This window comes from Rattus norvegicus, chromosome 4 (assembly GCF_021556685.1).
Source record: "Rattus norvegicus strain SHRSP/BbbUtx chromosome 4, alternate assembly SHRSP_T2T, whole genome shotgun sequence".
Classification (NCBI taxonomy): Eukaryota; Metazoa; Chordata; class Mammalia; order Rodentia; family Muridae; genus Rattus; species Rattus norvegicus.
In genome coordinates this window covers 73,198,825-73,217,500 of record NC_141537.1, presented here as the reverse complement: position 1 = coordinate 73,217,500, position 18,676 = coordinate 73,198,825, and the positions used below count along the sequence as shown (strand labels likewise).

At 39.4% G+C, this 18,676-nt stretch overlaps 1 protein-coding gene across 2 annotated transcripts in view; it reads left to right on the top strand.

Moving 5' to 3' along the window:
* Tpk1 (thiamin pyrophosphokinase 1) overlaps positions 1 to 18,676 on the top strand; it is a 378,286-nt gene that overhangs the window by 144,752 nt on the left and 214,858 nt on the right. For both annotated transcript variants that reach the window (NM_001134994.1, XM_087659205.1), the window contains 1 exon segment: positions 18,494 to 18,566. In NM_001134994.1, coding sequence (NP_001128466.1) covers positions 18,494 to 18,566 — 73 coding nt within the window.

The following is an 18,676-nucleotide window of genomic DNA, read 5'->3' as shown; positions in this document are numbered from 1 at the left end:
TGTTTCTTATTAAAGCTGAAGTATCCACAAATGTCTACCCACATTTCTCTGGCTCTTACTGGTAAACCTTAAAGATAGTTTATAGCTTTATTATCCTTATTTCTCCGTCCACACCCACTGCTCTAACTTAATGGTGTCTTACTGTGATACAGGATGCTCTGGTTAGGGTTTGTTTTTTTTTTTTTTAACTTATTATTCTTTTTCCTATATTTTGTATCTTACATTTTAATAGCTTTAATTTTATTTTAATTAGCATATTTGCTTATTAAATACTACGTGGCATTTCAAACAACGTGCTTTAGTAGATTCTCTTGTACCTCCCCCCCCCCCATTCCTCATTATCCCCTAGATCTGCCCTATAACCTCTCCGGAACCCCTTTCCCTCTTTCGTGTTACATGTGTCCTCTGACCTGTCAGCATCTTCCTTACTCCACACTCTACCCTCTTTCAGTCTCCTTTCAATTCACTTAGGCTTTATTCATACTTACACACACACACACACACACACACACACACACACACACATATGCATGTGCGCACACATGCATATGTATACACATGTACACATTAGAGCAAAGGATCTAAATATGAGAGAACATGTAGTTCTCCCTGTCTTTAAGCCATTTTGCTTAATAGTATACTTTCCTGTAAATAGATTTTAATAAACTATTAATTGTTAATATGACTTGCTAGTTCCCCAATAACCGAGAATAAGTTCTAGGGACTATTTAATCCGTTCTTGCATAATTATTGTGGGATTACTCTTAATCTGTATATTTATCCTTTAGACTGTTAATTCCCATGTGCGCTCCCAAATGCTTGCTGTTCAAATCTCGCCTGGGCTGATTCTGCTCCAGCAGTCTGTCCTGGAGAGGCATTTCACTGGGGCATGGGCTCCTGGTCCATCAAGTCTAATGCAGACCTGTTGTTCTCCTGTCTTCCTTCATGAACTTTAATTGCTCTGTTTCTCACCTACAGACAGGAGTATGCACCATTTCCTCAATCTCTGGCTACTACGACTTGCCTGCCATGGTGCACTATACCATGGGAATTTGAGTGACATTGAACTCTCCCGTCCTTGAGTTACTTTTGTCAGGTATTTTGTCAGAGCAACAAATAACTGATCCATAGAGAAAACGATGGTTCCAGCATGACATCTCTGAACATGTGTGTCACACTTGTTCGCATCTAGCGCCTTCCTTCCTTCAACTGATCTCCTTCCTTCTTCCCTCGAGCTGTCTCCTTTTTCTTCGTTATTTTGTATTCTAATACTCTCTTTATTTTCACCTCTTAAGACACCTTATATCCGTCTCATGATCTTTATGCTAGCTTTGGTACCCACAAACAGGCATATACACACATATTAGGTTCTGCATAGGAGAGAAAATGTGGCATTTGTTTTACTGCATCTGGCTTATTGCACTCAATTTTCAGTTTCATCTTTTTCATGAAATGACATCTTTATGTCTGTTCAGAATTCCGTTGTATAAATTCAGCATATGTTCCTTATCTTTTCATCTGCTGATTGACGTCTAAGCCAATTCTGTTAACAGTTAGTGTAACATGGCTGTGTAATTCTATCTCTGTGAGACTTTGTCTTGAGTCCCTTGGGTCTATGCCTGAGAGCTTCTAGCTGGGTCATATGGTATTTCTGTTTTCATTTCTACAAGGAACTTCCACATTGGTGTCTATTGTACTGTACAAGTAACAAATTAAATAGTTGGATCTTAATAAATACAAATAGACAATGCATATCGAAAAGTTGTTCAACATTCTTTGCCATGAAGGAAATGCAAATTCCAATTTGTTTCAAGTTGCCTCTCACCCCACTAGAATGGCTGTGATCAAGAAAGCCAATGACAACAACTATTTGAAAGAGGTAGAACAAGAAACCTTCTTCAGTGCTGAAGGGCATTCTTTTGTTCCAGTGACAGTGAAAAGGGATGAAGTGGCCTCCTGCCATGCATATAGGGATTAAAAACAATTCCCCTGCCTTCTGGGAAAATGAGCCTTCCACAGGTTAGAAGGATATTTGGGTAGGACAAATTGGCCTTCATGGATAGGCAAAGAAAAGCACAAAGTTGGATGGGACAACTGGGTGTCCACTGGGAAGAGTTGGGGCAGTAGGGTTATATGATCAAAACACATGGCATACAGTTCTGATATAATTTTTTGAAGTATATTAGATGTGTAATTCTGCCCTAATTTTATAAAGGCATATTGTTAATGAGAAAAGCAGCTGAACTGTCATTTTGCTAGTTTCCCTAAGTAAAATTTCTTGTAGTTTTGATCACCTGATATGTAACCTCCTGTGGTGCTTTTTTTTTAAACAAAACAAAACAATTTACAAAATCTTTTGATTTAAATTCTTTTCTCTTGATGAAATAATACTGAGAGACATGCATGCTCTGAACTACTTAGCCTAGATCTTGTAGGAATCAAAGGAATAAAAATACTTTCCATTCCTCTTTAATAATTATTTATTTTTATGCATATAAGTGTTTTGCTTGCAAGTATGTCTGTGTAGCATGTATGTGCCTGCTGTCCTCTTGCGGCCAGAAGAGGGTATCAGATCTCCTGGAGTTACAGATCACTGTGAGCTGCCTATGGGTGCTGGGAACAGAACTCAGGTCCTCTGCAAGAGAAGCACATGCTCTTAAAGGCTGAGCCAGCTCTCCAGCCCCTATGTTCTCTAGTTTTACACATAAAAATATTTCATAATTATAACCCAGAGATTTGCTTTAATAATATAGTGGCAAATTTTTTTTAAAAATTAAAATGAAAATTCTGTAGATTTTTTTGGATTTTTATTGCAAAATAATCAGCCATATAAACAAAAGAAGAGAAAACGAAGTTTGCTGACTTCTGGCACAGTAACTAAAAAGGCAGCTGAGCTTGGCAGCTCCAAGGCAGTTTTCTTTGTGTGATCATTACTCTTTTACTTCATGTGCAATCCACTTATTTATCACTGTGGCCTCTGGTGTGTATTCAATTTCTTCCTGCCTGGCTGTCCATTAGTTGGTTATTAGTGACTAGAGAGCAGTTCCCTCTGTTAGGAACAAGAAAAACAACTACAGTTTCTGTCATCTTAGCATTTTATCAGTCAGTGAAGAGACCATTCTCACATAATACAGCGGTCTGATGATTCGTGTTAGCAGTAATCAGGCTTTCAGAGAGATTCCTGTTTGTGGCATTAGCACTCTAAAGCATTGTTTGCTGGCATTCAGGAGTGGCAGTCAATTATGCTAATGCCATGATGCGTTTCTTAGGAGAGAGTCCAGTTAGTACACACAGTAGCAAAGAAAACCAAGCCAAGTCACTTCACCAACAACTTCACTAGACTGTTTTTGTTTCTCTGGTGACAGATGAAACCGTTTATTAATTTTAATACTCATGCATATTAAGATAAAGAATACAAAGGTAAGCTGGCTTATAGAAATAATATCTGTGTTCTGTAGGATTCAGCTCGTTAAGTCTATGGTTCATTGTTTCTATAATACGTGATGTTGAGCCCAGGGCCTCACTCTTGCTCTGCAAGTACTCAGACCCTGAGCTGTATCCCCAGCCTTTTTCTTGTTTTGTTTGGAGACGGGTCTCATCGCTGCCCATGACTGGGCTGTCCTCACTGTGCAGCACAGGCAAGTCTTCAACACAGGCTTTTCCAGCATCATTTGCAGAGGAGCCGGGGTTGGTGTGACAGACAACCTTGCTTGTCTGGGTGCTTATTTTTTTATCCATCCCATTACTTCTAACCTTTATGGAAATAATTAAAGTTTGTTTTCATGAATTTGAAGAATATACAAAAATACAGAAAAGTTTAAATAATAGAAGTGGAAACCACACTTGTATAAATCACCTCTGTAACAGTTAGCCTTTCCTATGCTTGCCCTAGCTCCCAAGTAAGTTCACAGACTTAGTCACTTATAATGCTTATGGGCTTAGGTTAGCCTTTCTCCCCAACTAGCTCAGAACTTACATATCCCATTTGTACTGTTCTGTGTCAGCCACATGAGGAGAGGTTACTTCCCTCTCCTCAGTTTCATACATTCCACTTCCTCAGAGCCAAGGTGGCAAACTTTCCTGAACCTGACTCCCAGATTTCTTCTATCTCCATGGAAATTCCACTTTCTACTTTCCTCCTTTACTGTTGGCTATTCAGCTCTTTATTGGCATGTGATGCCGTTACATAGTACACAAGAAATTATCCCTACAAACCATCGTGATTTCTTCTATACAAATTAGTTTTGAATTTTTGAGTTACATTTCTATAATATTGAATTCATATGTTCTTATATATAGTAAAACACATATTTTTAAATAATACCTATTTATTTAATATATAAACATATACGACATTATATACACAGTTTTGACATGACCCTTTGCTCATTACACACATCAGAAATATATAAAGTTCATAATTTTTTATAAATAAAACCTTGATGAATAAATCTTGATAGTGATTTTAAATATAACTAAACTTCTGGCAATTAGATTGATTTCTTAGTCTAAAAACATGGACCAAATTCTAAGTTAAAAATAATTTAAATCCAGTTTGGCAGTTTTCTCTCCAGAACATCTATCTTTCTCTTTATTTTTTTTAACTTAGTACACTGTATCCTTTTTATTCTGGTGGTTCACAAGGTTTTGTCAATTTTACTGAGAAATGAAGTGTAAATATATAGGCTGTGGGTAGAGTAATGACCAACAGGCAGAGGGATGGAGAGTTATATAAACAGTTAGGTCCTGCTTACTAACTATTGTAGTGAGGCTCTTCTTGTCAGTAATATACGGAAACTTTCAGAGGACTGCAGTGCATACGTCTTATTCTACAGAGCTGAGTCTCTGCTCTCATTAAGCAGCAAACATCCTTAGAAGAAGCTTACCAACATACAAATAACTAGTGTTTGGTGACTTCTTGCTAAAATGAAGGGAATGTTTTTATTTCTTTAATTAAATTGAAATAGCCTTTATTCTTTGAAAATTTCATACTTGAATAAAATGTACATTGATAGTACCTAGATCTCGTTCCCCTTTTAGGTTCTTCCCAAACCTCGCCTATCACATTTCTGTCCCAAATTCATGTCTTCATGTCCTCCTTTAATACTTTTTTATTTATGTTTTGAACATACAAAATCCAGTTAATAATGTCTTTACACTCTTGGTCATGGGGGCATCTTCCAGGGCATAGATAATGTATTAACAGCTATACTATTAGTCACTCTAAGAAAAGTCAGTCCTTACCTCCCCAGAAGCCGCCAACTGCCAAGAGTTGCTTTGCCAGGCAACTTCAGGTGCCTCTTCTGCCTCCATGCTGGAATTTCTGACTGACTTGATCTTGTGCCTGTAGTGTGTAGGTAAACCACTGCTTCTGTGAGCTCGTTTGCAGCAGTCACATCATATTCACAGCACAGCTTTGCACAGTACTCCCATCACTGCCTTCCTCTTACCCTTTATATGAATGTTCCCTCGCTGAGTGAACACAGAGTTACTTACTAGCAATAGCATTTAGAACAGTAATACATGTCTGTACTAACCACTGCCTATTCCAGTCAGAAGCTCCCTGACCAGGACTGGGAGCAACACGTACATATGACTGTAAACATACATATTTAGAAAGCAGTTTTACAACATGGACATTCAGAAAAATAACATCAAGGCTTTCTCTCCTAGGGCCCAGGACTTCCCTAGCTATTAAAAAACAAAACAAAACAAAAACCATATTTTTAGGCTTGGAATCTTTTCTGTAGTAGAAGGGGCCTCAAATTCAATCACAACAGTAATTGGTCACTTCCTAAACACTAGTGCCACTCTTACACCAGGGTCACATTCTGTCTGGCAGTTCACAATTGTATTGTCCAGCTCTGGATAAACCATTGATATGTTTTCTTCTCCAGAAACCTGCTTAGTACTTCTATCACTGTGACAGCTGACCCTCAGCCAAGGTTCTGCATCAGCTCAAGAGAGTTTCTCTGTGTCCTGCACCAACATACATGGTGTCTTTAGCCATATGTTCTTAACATTAAGTTATGGTGGAAAGAACAAGAGTCTTAGCAACTGCCTGTACTGTTAGGGTGCCTCTGGGAATGCTCTAACCAATGACTTGTAGGGAGGCAATGAATGCTGGCACTGAGCTTTGTGTTCAGTAACCTATGTGAAGTGTGCATGAAGAAGCTATTTGGGAACCTATGGTCTTGGAATCCAAAGTGTGTGTGTGTGTGTGTGTGTGTGTGTGTGTGTGTGTGTGTGTGTGTGAATAGTAGACTATATGTGTTGTGAAAGAACTGGAAGAAAAAACAGGGAGCTAAGCAGGAAGGGGAGGGGGCATGAAAGGAGAAGGGGTACATATTAGCCAAGACTAAAGATGTAGAGAGAATTCTTGTAAAACTCCAGTAGCTTTAAACAAATTTTAAAATCAGTTTTCTCCAATGGAAAGACACAGGGTATATCAACCACTCCAGGGCAAGCCTTTAGCTAAACAACATATAATGGACTCTACAGTTTTGTGCTGTGCTGTGTGTGTGCGCACCTGTGTGTGTGTGTGTGTGTGTGTGTGTGTGTGTGTGTGTGTGTGTGTGTGTGTGTGCGTGTGTGGTGCATACACTTCCTTTTATTTAGTTATAGCTTGGGAGCTTGGGGGTATTTTTATTTTCTTGGTTTTAGGGTTTGCTGTATTTTCTTATTTTTTGAAAAAGAAATATAATAAAAAGAATTTTTAAAAGTTTCAGCAGAAGTACTTCTGTTTAGCTTTATCGTGAGTGGAAAATAATCCATACTGATCTGAACGCTCGCCCGCTTTTTTAATCCAGTAGTTTTGTTCTTGTTTTATTTTTTGTAGGTTTTTGATTTTCTGTTGTTGTTGTTGTTGTTTGAATTTGTCGTTTATGTAGTTCAAGGGATTGAACTCAAGGTCTCACACATGCTAAACATCCACTCTACTACCAAGCTATATCCTCAGGCTAAATACAGTTTTGTTGATGTATTGTGTAGGCCATTATATATCATTGTTATTTTAGCTTTGTTTAAGTTATGCAGCCATCAAATTTGGCTAGCAGTGTCGATATTTGAAGTGTAATGTGGAACCATATACTTGACCTCACTGACATTTCCTGGAGATGGAAAAAAGAGGTTAAATAATTAAAATTTAAAGTGTGTTCCTCTGGCAGTGGAGGCCAATGAATGGAGAAGAGTCAAGAAACCTTGTGGCAGGTTAGCAGCTGTAGAAGGGCCAGAAAGGCTGAGAGCTGAAGGAGGTGAACAGCTAAACCAGGCAGAAAGCACAGAATATCCATGATATAACCCATAGACTGCAACAAGTTTAACAAGCAGGAAGGCCCAAGTGAGCATGATTCAGTCCCACTTAAAAAGGGGAACAAAATAATCATGGGAAGCAGAGGGAGAGAGAGACCTGGGTGGGAAAGAGGAGGGGAAAGGGTGTTGGGGCTTGGGGACAGGGCTTAGCACTAGAAAGTCCCAGAGACCTGGAATGTGAGAGGCTCCCAGGACTCAACTGGGATGACCTTAGCCAAAATGCCCAACATTAGGGAGATTGAAACTGAAGAAACTACTGTCAGTAGATAAATAGGGTCACCAGGGGAAAGATGGGGTTACCAACCAACCTTCAAAAATTTTGACTCAGAATTATTCCTGTCTAAAAGAAATATAGGGACAAAAATGGAGCAGAGATTGAAGGAAGGGCCTAGTTAGGTTTTTACTGTCAACTTGACACAGCCTAGACTCACCTGGGAAGGGAGATCATCACATGAAGAATTATCTTTGCTAGATAGACTCATGGCTATATCTTTGTAAAATTATTTTGCTGATGTCTGGTGGGAGAGGGCCCACCTACTGTGGGTGGGACTATCCTAGGTAGGTGCCCTCAACACACACACACACACACACACACACACACACACACACACAACAATGCAAGTGGAGCCTGAGGCATTGAGCAAGTCAGAAAGGCGTGCTCCCCCTGCTTCCCACTGTTCTTTCTTGGTTGCAAATTGCTTGGGCAGCAGGAATGCTGTGTAGAATATAAAGAGTACTGCCTTCAGGTTTCTTCCTCGAGTCCTCCATCATGGACTAGGAAATAAACACTTTGCTCCTCTAATATGCTTTTAGATAACATATTGAATAATCACAGCAACAGAAGGAAACTAGGACAATAGATGTGATCACGAAGCCACTGTCTATTGCTGATTAAGTCTACAGCCCTGCGCACTGCCTGTGAGCTGGCTGAAACATTGACCTTCTAGTCATATATATTTATGTCTCTTTGGTGTTGACCAATCTCCAACCTGAGGCTGATCTTAGGGACCTCAGTTGCCAGTCATCTCATCTGCAAAATTATATTCTCCAGATATTCCCAGCATCTTGAGGCCCTCTGTCAAAAAAGATTGAAACAAAAAAAGAAAACAAAAAAACAAAATATATACTGCTTATTATATAACAGCATCATAGTTTTACAAATGTTTTTGTCACATGAGTGGGTTTTATATGTTTATAGCTGAGATGATTGTACAGTTATGTATCAACTCTTCGTTCTTATTCTCCAACCTCCAGAAGACGTGCCAACTTGTTCTCAGGGCCTAGTGAGAGTGGTCCAGGGTTAAAGGCAAGTCTGTGTCTACATGTGAGGCTTCTGGTACTTCACACCTCCCATGCCACTGATGCTGGTGCATTTTGTTGTCAGAACCACGGGGTAAATATGACTTTGAGTGGTTCATAAATAAGCTGACATAGCATCCATTGGGGGGAAAGGGGAGAATGAGAAGTCACATTATATCAGGTGTGTTGGGAAGGGAAAAATAATGGATAACTTTCCAGTAATCTCTGTCATATTTGAGGATGGGAACTTATTAGTCAGAAAGGGTGGTACCTGTGGGTTGATTTTTGAAAGGCCTTAGAGGGAATATTAATAAATCACTGTGGGTCAGAAGGGAAGACACTGAAGGATTTGGAATAGTAGAATGCCTTCAGGATCATACCCTGAAACATTAAAGGAGTCAAGGTAACAAATTTTGAAAAGGAGCCTATAGACTTGGTGGGACAATCAGTTATGAAAAGAAAGAAAAAGTCAAGGATGACTGTAAAAGAGTTTTTAACTGAGGCTGAAAGAGGAGCGGCTGGGTTTAGGGCAGAACTCTGCTACATGATGGTGGGACAGGGAGCAGGTGGCTGAATACTTGGTTATGAGCTCAGGAGAGGTGTAAGATTAAACTACATGCCGGCCATGTAAGATAAGGGTACTGGGTGAATAACCAGTCAGTGCAGAAAAAAGGATAAGCAGCCAATGGCCAGTCTGGGATGCCAGTCACATGTCTGAACTCTGAGAGAACTAAAAGACAGCAAGGAGACCCTGGGAATAATGGACAAATGCAGAACAAAAGATCAAGGATGGGGACTAGCCAGTTATATTATCTGCTCCAGAGCATAAAGTAACATGAGGGAGGTGACGATCAAATTGACCAACATAAAACTCTTTGGGGATGGATAATGTACTGTATATATAGGTACACATTGACATACTCAAATTCCAAGCCATTGGTGTCATATCTCTTTTAATTTTAAATTTTACTTATATATTTTATGTAGGAGTGCTCTGTCAGCATGTGTGCTTTAATGGTAGAAGATGTCATCAGATCATCCCATTGTAGAAGGTTGTGAACTGCCATTTGGTTGCCCAGAATTGAATTGGGACCTCTGGAAGAGCAGCCAGTATTCTTAACTGCTGAGCCATTTCTCATCCCCATCTCTTATATATTTTACTTTCCTGTTTGATTTTAGTTCTGTTTGCGATCCTCTTTGCACAAGGATACTTAATGTTTGCTTTTGTATTTTCCTTAAGTATCTCCCTAAGACACCTTTAAATATCAGTAATAGTTACCATACAGTGACAAAGGATTTCATGGATCTGTGCTTACACTCTTATCATCTGGCTTCATTCCTTGGGACTGCTCTACTATGGCTGTTTATTCAGTGCTGTAGCGCTCTGCCCACACTCAGCCTCTGTTCTTTAAGACCATGCATCATTGTTTATATAAAGGAACGGAAGCAGTGGGATAACCAGAAGCAGGTAGGGACAGAAGGTTCTCACTGCTTGTACTGTTAAAACATTTGCCTTACAGGATAGAATAAGACTCAGAAGCTTTCTGTCCTGGTCCTTTCCTTAAGGAAAGCTATGCAGGAAAAAGGCAGAGCAGAAATTAAGAATTCTGCTAGCAGGCAATGGAGCACAGATTGCTGCACTTTGTTCCAGAAAACTTGGGAGGGGCACACAACCTATTAGTGACCCTAATGGCATTTATCACTGGCTGTGCTTATTGAATTCTGTGTATTATGTCTCAGCTGAATCACAGAGGGAAGCATAAAGCAAATAAATTACACAAAGTAATTCACTGTCCGTGAGCCAGTCTTTTATATTTGCTAAGGTGAAGAATTGGCATTAACCTATATGTATGCTTCCGGCTCGTTCATGTTCATAAATAAGAGATGAACCTTACTTGTGCTGTATTGGGCCTCTCTCAACTGTTTCATCATAGTGCTTTCTGGTGCTTACCACCCTTCTGTGTTTCCAGCCCCACTCCTGCCAAGCAGTAAGCCCATAGTTTCCTTTCCATTCCATCCGCAGCTATCCTTCTTTCCTCTCACTTTCTAGTTGCATTTAGAAAGTAAGTGCCTCAGGCAGAGGAAGGAGGAGAAGATGACCTAATATTAAAGAGGGGCGATTTGCAGGAAAACTTTCATTGTGTGAAGTATTCAAGGCTCCACTCTGGGTGTAGGAGAGGCTGTCAAGCTTCTCCCCACTTAGATACCGTGATGTATGCCTGATAAGTAATTGACCGAAAAATTAGTGTCTTAGTCCATTCTGGGATGTTATAAAACATGCCATAAGCCAGGTAGATTCTAAACAACAGGATTTGATTTCTTATACTTGCTCAGACTGGCAAATCTAGGCCAGGACTACAGCAGATTCCTTATGCCGCTGAGGGATCTTTTCGTCTAATGTATCTTGGTGTGTCTTAAACAGTGAAATGAACAGTCAGTCCTTCTGGACCTCTCTTATAATGTCCATAAACCCGTTCATTGCTGTGCCCTGATTACCTAATAACTTCTGTACAACCTCACCCCACCTTTAAATAATAGCACACTGAGAATCAGATTTTGAGTTTGGAATCTTGAAGGGATCACAACTATGGTCTTAGCCGTTGATGTTTTCCCAGCTGATGCCCTTCCTCTCTTTTTCTAATTCCTCCTTCTTTCTTCCTTCTTCTGTAGTCTTCACTGCCACCAAGTATGTCATAGGTAGTATTTTTACATCTCAGGCTGTTTTCAGAACTGCACTTATGTGATGGTTTCTGCAGGGTTAGTTATCACAAATCTCTCACGTTTTCACTTCTGTAGTTCTCACAAGCCTGGCCTATGTCAGATGTGTTCACCATTACACGTCTCTCCTGCTGTAACTATTGTATTTATATTCTGTCACATACAATATATACTTCATATACATACACATACGTATACATTTCATAGATATATATTTCATATATATATACATATATATATATATAATAAGTTAAATTAAGTGTCCCCTGTGCAAAACCTGTTTTGTGTCTGATCTCTCCTCACTTTTAAGTCTGTCTTTAGAAATCACTGCTGAAAGTAAGCACTGACATGTTGTGTAACAGTAGACTCTAACTGTCTAAGGCTCCTTAGTCCAGTGGTAACAAGAGATTGCCTAAACTGTAAGACTTGGTATTGTGAATATTATTTTAGCTGTTTAAAGTTAAAATTGTGTATTCCTTTTGTGGTAAAATATAGAGAAATGCTGTTTAAAAAGGCAGTTTAACAACCAGTCAAATGCTTTATATATAATCTATCTAATATCTTATTACTATGACTTTCATTAATCATTTAATTTTATGTATAGATAAGTAATTGTACATCTTAAATAACTGGCAGCCCACTCTCTTTAGCTCTTAACCTAATTTTTTAACAAAATTCATTTGCTATTGAGCAGATTATCATAACTCTGCTACATACACCCTCTAGTAGGAATGTTGAGAGGATAATATTACAGCGATCTACATGCTTAAGTAATACAACCTATAAACTTTGTTTTAATAACACAGTACTTGCCTTCAGAGAAGGCTTGCTAGATTGTGTGTAACATACAAGAATTCACCTAAATGTATTGCTTATGATCTTATGCATAGCATATAATTCAGTGTCTCTCTGGTCTCCAGGTCTGTAGTGTTCAGTACAGATCTTGCTCCTGTGACCACTCATGCCTTTCCTTCCACTTTTACTGCTCCTGCAGCAAAGACAATGATACAGTTAAGCAGAGTTGAAACTATATTTAAAGATTGCTTTTCTTCCAGAGCCCTTTGCCTAAGATTTTCTGTTGCATTATCTTTTCTTTCTTCTGCACCAATCATTCTTTGCTCCAGTCAGGAGAATCAGCAATAGAAAAGGCTGATTATCTTGAGTAAATATGATCTCATCCGCAGATACTACCTACCACTGACATCCTAGCAAAGCTGTTAGCAGACACTGCCTTTTCCTTCGTGCCTGGAAAATCCATTCTCATGTGTCATGAAGGTCAGCAGTAACACTTCCTACGACCCATTTAATAATCACCTCAGCCCCGGAAAAGTGGAAAATCTCTTCTGATGGAGTGTACCTGTCGTATCCAACATCATGCTGAGTGTTAAAATACTTGATTAAATACATGATTTTAAAGTCAGTATTAAATATCGTTTCAAAGAATAATTGATCTTTTCGTAGCATTTTTGCTGTTGACTCGTGTTTTGAATTCTAATGTAAGTCTATCCGGAACCTTTTAGAAATGCACATTATAGACTGAGTGTTGGATGTATTTCCATCAGTGAGGAGCCTGAGGTAGGAAACGAAGTTCAAGCTCGGCTCAGGCTATGGATAGACACCTTGCTTCAAAAAAAATGTCTGGAGAAAAGCATCTTCTTTTCAAAGTTCATATTGTGTCCACAGTATAAAATATTTACTTATATGTTTACTATTAAATATACTTTATGAATAATTTATACCCTGCAGGGGAAAGAAGCATGTCTCTATTGGTAAGGTGCTTGCTGTATATGCATGAGGACATACATGTTATTCCCAGCACCCATGTAGAATGCCAGGCCTGTCAATATGTACCATAACCATTGTTTGCTCTCAGGGAATGGAAATGGAAAGATCCCTGCACTCGGGGAGTGCATTCAGCGATCACTCAGCTTATTGTCCTAACTATGAGCTCCAGGTTCCCTGAGAGGAACTGTCTTTAAAATGTTTCATGTGCAGTAATAGAGAAAGACAGCTGATATTTACCTCTGGTCTCCATATGCTTATTAATTGAGCAGGATACATACATACATACATACATACATACATACACACACACACACACACACACACACACACACACACACACTGTCTCCCATATAGGTGTATACACATATACATGTACACAAACATTCCATATATATAACTAAACATAGGAAATTTAAATTCCTGACTTGCCTTAAAGAAGTGCCTGACATTAATCATCATGTATTTTATGAGGTATATAAATGGACATTCTAACATCTCCAAGTAATGTGTTCTTTGGTAGGCATACACCATCCTGGGGAGGACTGACTGCAGGTGATTACTTTGAGAAAGGAGGAAAGTCACGTGTTAGAAAACATATGTGTTGCATTATGATTTCAATCCCATCCAGCCTATTCAGTCTTGTTTTACTGACTTGAACAAGGGTTGGCAAGCTAGCTGACAGGCCAGCTGTCTCTAATAGTTTCTCAGGAACACTGCCACGCTCACTGTTTTCCTGTTTTCTAGCCAGATTCATACTACTTTGGGAGATGTAGGTAGTTGTGACAGAACCCAAAATATCGACCCTCTCACTCTAAGAAAAATAATTGTTGGTTCGTAGCTTAGCATGAGGTGTAGATTTAAGAATTTCCTATGCAATTAAAAAGAATCTTCTCTGCCCCTACCTGTGAGAGCAGAGATTCGGAAGGCAGGGGTGGACAATGGGCAGCACAAGGACAAGCAGCTGAGAACCTAGCTTCCTGAACGTTGTGTTGACTGAAAGCAGGCAGGACAGGCCATGCTCAGGATGTTCTCCCCAGGAAAGGACAGTGCAGCTCCCCATCTGCCGGGGAAACCCAGTGCTAAGTCATCCAATATCCTGTCTGAGATAGAGAAGCCCTGCCACATTTGCCCAAGAGGAAACCACTGAAGACCATGAGAGCACAGGTCACAGGCCCTTAAAGCCCCTGAGGTCCCGGATATCAGCACTGCTGTTGCCATCCACACCTGTCTCCAGCACTGAAGCTCTCCGTGTCTCCAAGTATCAGACTAGGCCTCAACCTCTGCGAGGAGCCACTTCCTCCTCTCTGCCAAGTGCCCTGCCTCCGCTGCTTTTGTTCCTGACCATACTACAGTCAGCAAAACCTAAGGCTCCCGATGTTTCCTACTCTGCTAGGAATCAGCTGCAGAAGGTGGATCATTTCCCTTGAGATAAATTGACTGTCCTGATCTGTTAGGTGGGAAAAGTGGATACTAAAGGCCAAATGGGAACTTCATACCTTTTTAACCTTTAGGCCATGAGCCCAACATGAGATATCTACCATAAACCCATAAACCCATATCCCTATGCCCTGAGGAACCTTACCCACGTGGCCTCTTCCCAGTGGAATAGCCCACATTGCAAAACTGTGTTAAGCAACACTGCTGTTAAGTAAGATGGCCACATATACACCCAGGTAGAGTGAGCTCTAACTCCCAGCTCAGAGGCTGAAGAAAGGAGTTTAGCTTATTTTTCTTACTTTGTCCTATTCCTTTCTCTTTTTTGCGTTTTTGTTTGTTTGTTTGTTTCTTTTTTCCTCTGAGACATGCTTTCTCTGTGTAACAGACCTGGCTGTCGTAGAACTCTCTTCTTAGATCAAGTTAGCCTTGACTTCAGAGATTTGCCTACTTCTGCCTCCTGAGTGCTGGGATTAAAGGTGTGCACCTCCATGAGCAGTTTCTCCTGCTTCCTCTTTTCTCTTTCATCCGTTCCTTTCTTATGTTCCCTTCCCCCAGTGCTTTCCTCTTCCCATCTTCATCTTACTGTGTCACTGTCAGCATCTATGTACATGCTGTTTTGCTGGACACCAAGGTTAGTCAGGCGCTCCTGCACCAATCAATGACTTATCCTTTGAAGAAGCTGAAAGTCAGAGAGAATGGTTGTCTATGAAAATGCAAAGTGAGTGTTAACACAGTAGTAGCATTTTCCTTGGATGCAGAATGCAGGGAAGACTTTGTGGAGGAAAAATTTCCTTCATAGTTACCAGGAAAGGAGTTTTGAAAAATCAGATTTTTTCATATCATGTTATGTTTCCAAATATAGCCTTGGTGACTGCATGTGCCAGGCCATTAGCCCATTAATATTCTCAATTAATATTCTCATTCCTTTTTGGACTGTTCTTTGTCACTCATAAGTGATATGTGATAAGTTAAAATGTCAATATCAAAGGAGTCCTCTTAGTTCCACTGAGCCAGTCGTGGGAAAATTTGGCCATCTTTTAATACTAATAAGTCATCTGTATAGACTGGAAATACCAAGCATGTTGTTTAGATCCATGTCTAAAGTAGGCAGATAGGGTCAGGGGCTACACAAATCTCTGCCCTTCTGTCAGTCTAAAGATATTCTTCTTATATAAGCTGTCATCTATATCATGACATAATTCCTCTACATCTGTGAAGTGTCATCCCTAGAAATGCCTTCAGAATGCCCAGGTGCCATGGTAACAGGCACGAAGAATTGTAGCAGGAATGCCAGGTTACTTTTGACATGAGTCTTCATAGAAATAATCATATTGATTTAATAGAAATGTGTTGTATATGTTACACGAAGGGGATTATATTAAAAGGTAACTAAAGTTGGTTATAATTTATGTATGTAATTTTGTTTTTCTATTAATATTTTATATAAAATATAATTGAATTTAGGAGGTTGCTTTCTAACATTATTCTTTGTGAAATATAAAAGGAAATCTAATTCTCTTTTGAAGGTGATCTATCCTATGGGACAGATGCTCAGCTGCTTGGGTGCATCAGCTTTTATTTTTCATTTTTATTTATTATCAAAATCAATATGCTATTTGGAAACTGTCAATTTATTTCTAGCTATCTAAGGGACTACAATTTGGAGAGTAATACAAAGTGAGTCTCATTAGGAAGAGTGCTTGAACCAGATGGTACAAATGAGAGCCTTTAGCTGGAATGCCTGTTCTGTACAGTGAGGTGAGTTGGACATTCTCTTGGTCTGATCTCAGCTCTACAGAGATAATAGGAAAATTAGTGAAATATTCTTTATGTCCCATATAATTTACATATGGCAGAATATTGTCCAGTGAAAGGATTTTTAAAGATTCTCTGAAAGTGTATGAATTTATTTAACTAGAAAAAAAAGCAAAAGAAATGTCATGACAGATGGAACGAGTGAGAACGTTTGAGAAAGGAACTTTATAGGAAGCCATTAGAACAAGACCAGTCCACCATGTCTGTCTCCTTTCTAATTCTACCTCTTCTTGAATCAACCTGAGTGTTTTGTGTCCAGTCATGCAGTGCATAGTTCATGGATGAATAAAACACAGAAATTAGTGATCCTCATGCACTGTATGCAGTGCAGGTTATTGTTTTGAATTTGTTTACTGATTCGAGAATTGAACCCAGGGTCTCCAGCATGCTGGGTAAGCATCCTCCCATTGAGCCATGCCCACTGCTGTTGGCTCTGTGACAGCTGCTCCTTCTATAAGTAGGAGTACCCCTGTTGTGGCCTCAGTGTTCCTGCCTCAAGCACCCAGGCATGTCCCACCAGGCAGGGCACTCTGTGGACCACATCCTTGTCATTCACTTTCCTCTTTGTAGTCAGAGGAAGTTGTGTGACTTAAGGGTAAATTAGCCAAAACCGTCTCAGTCAGATTAGGCTTGACCGAAGGAATAATGTTTCTAGTTGAGTTAGGAGATACAAAATATTACAAGAGATGAGGTTGGCTTATTTTCTCATATACATCTTTACTAATTTTATCTGGAATGCACACATGAGGCATTCTGAATCATAATTCTTACTATAAAGGTGCTCTTGTTTTAAACCCTGGCACATCTGCTGAGAGCCAGGTCCATTGCCTACTGCTGGTATTTGCATGCCCATAAGTAAAAGAAAATAGAGTTTCATTTTCTCTTCCCATTAAGTGAAGGATGGTAGCTGTGTCCATTGCTGGCAAAGGTCTCCTTGAAAATTCTCCCCTTAACCCTTTGAGTTTTGAATAAAATCTCTTCAGAGCCAGAATACTAGTGAAGTCTTTGTATTGTAGCCTGGACTAATCTCCCAATTCTGGGGCTCCCTCTCATGCCACATGCAGTAAGAAGAGAGGTAAACCAGTGAATCAGACAACCAACTAAACAAGAAGAAACTGATAAATTTCCTCTGTTATGTGAAAAGCAGAATGTATCTGTAGGAACTAAAAATATGCATTTCCTTTAGTATGCATTCCTTACCTGTGAGAAACATCTATGTTTATTCTGTTAAAGCACTAAAAAAGTCCAGGGTCATTTATTCCTCCACAATTCAGGGAGTTAAGTGGGGCAGGGAAATTCTACTAAGTCATATAGGTGCTTTATGCAAAATAAATGATGACTTACGAAGACAAAGTTAAATGGGATTTTTAAAAATGAATTGAAAAAATAACAGAAAATGAACTAAAGTAACATTCAGTATCAACATTCTATATCTTCTAGTATAAAACCTAGAGTTCTTTTATAAAATACATTGATTGACTGACTGGTTGAATTGATTGATTGATTAATTGATTGATTGATTTTAAGAAAGGACAAACATACCATGGCAGTTCTCCCATACATGTTGTGGGGATGGAAATCAGACCCTCAGGCATGATGACACACATGTTTAACTACTAAGCCATCTACTGAACCAAAAGACTTGGGCTTCCTATGAGTATCTTACTCCTCCCTAGAAGCCTTGTATTTCTAGGAATGTATCATGAAGTGTTTGGAAAGTGGGTCTGAATGACTTGGCCATGTGTTTATTCTCTTCAGATAAGTCGAGTGTCCCCAGCTTGTCTGAGAGTAAAATGCGGATGCTAAGATCTAAACATCGTGAGAAGAGGAGGAGAGAAAGGTGTTTGTGTTACTTAATTTCTTTAACCAGCTGCCTTCATCAGTATCTATTTGTTTTAAACAATAAAACTTGCTGGTTTGAGTTGACCTTGTTCCTATTGGTTGTTGACCTCAGTCCATTCTGCTGAAACCAGGAGTATGACAGGACACCCCATTTATTATGAAAATAGTGCCAGTTTCCTTGTGTTTTGAATATCTTACTTTTCTCTCTGGCCTTCATAGCTGTAGTTTTAAAGTTCATAAATGAATGGATCAGTCTAGCTGGCTCACATGGAACTGTTTCTTTCAGCTTTTTGCCTGAATTCATCAATGGGGACTTTGATTCTATTAGGCCTGAAGTCAAAGAGTACTACACCAAGAAGGTAAAGCACACCCCCTTTTATATTCCAGCTTTTGCTCATGCCATTGCTCTGTCTGACTGTCATGGGAGGTGGGGGATGGGCTGAAAACCTCGTTTGTTTCTTTTCATAGT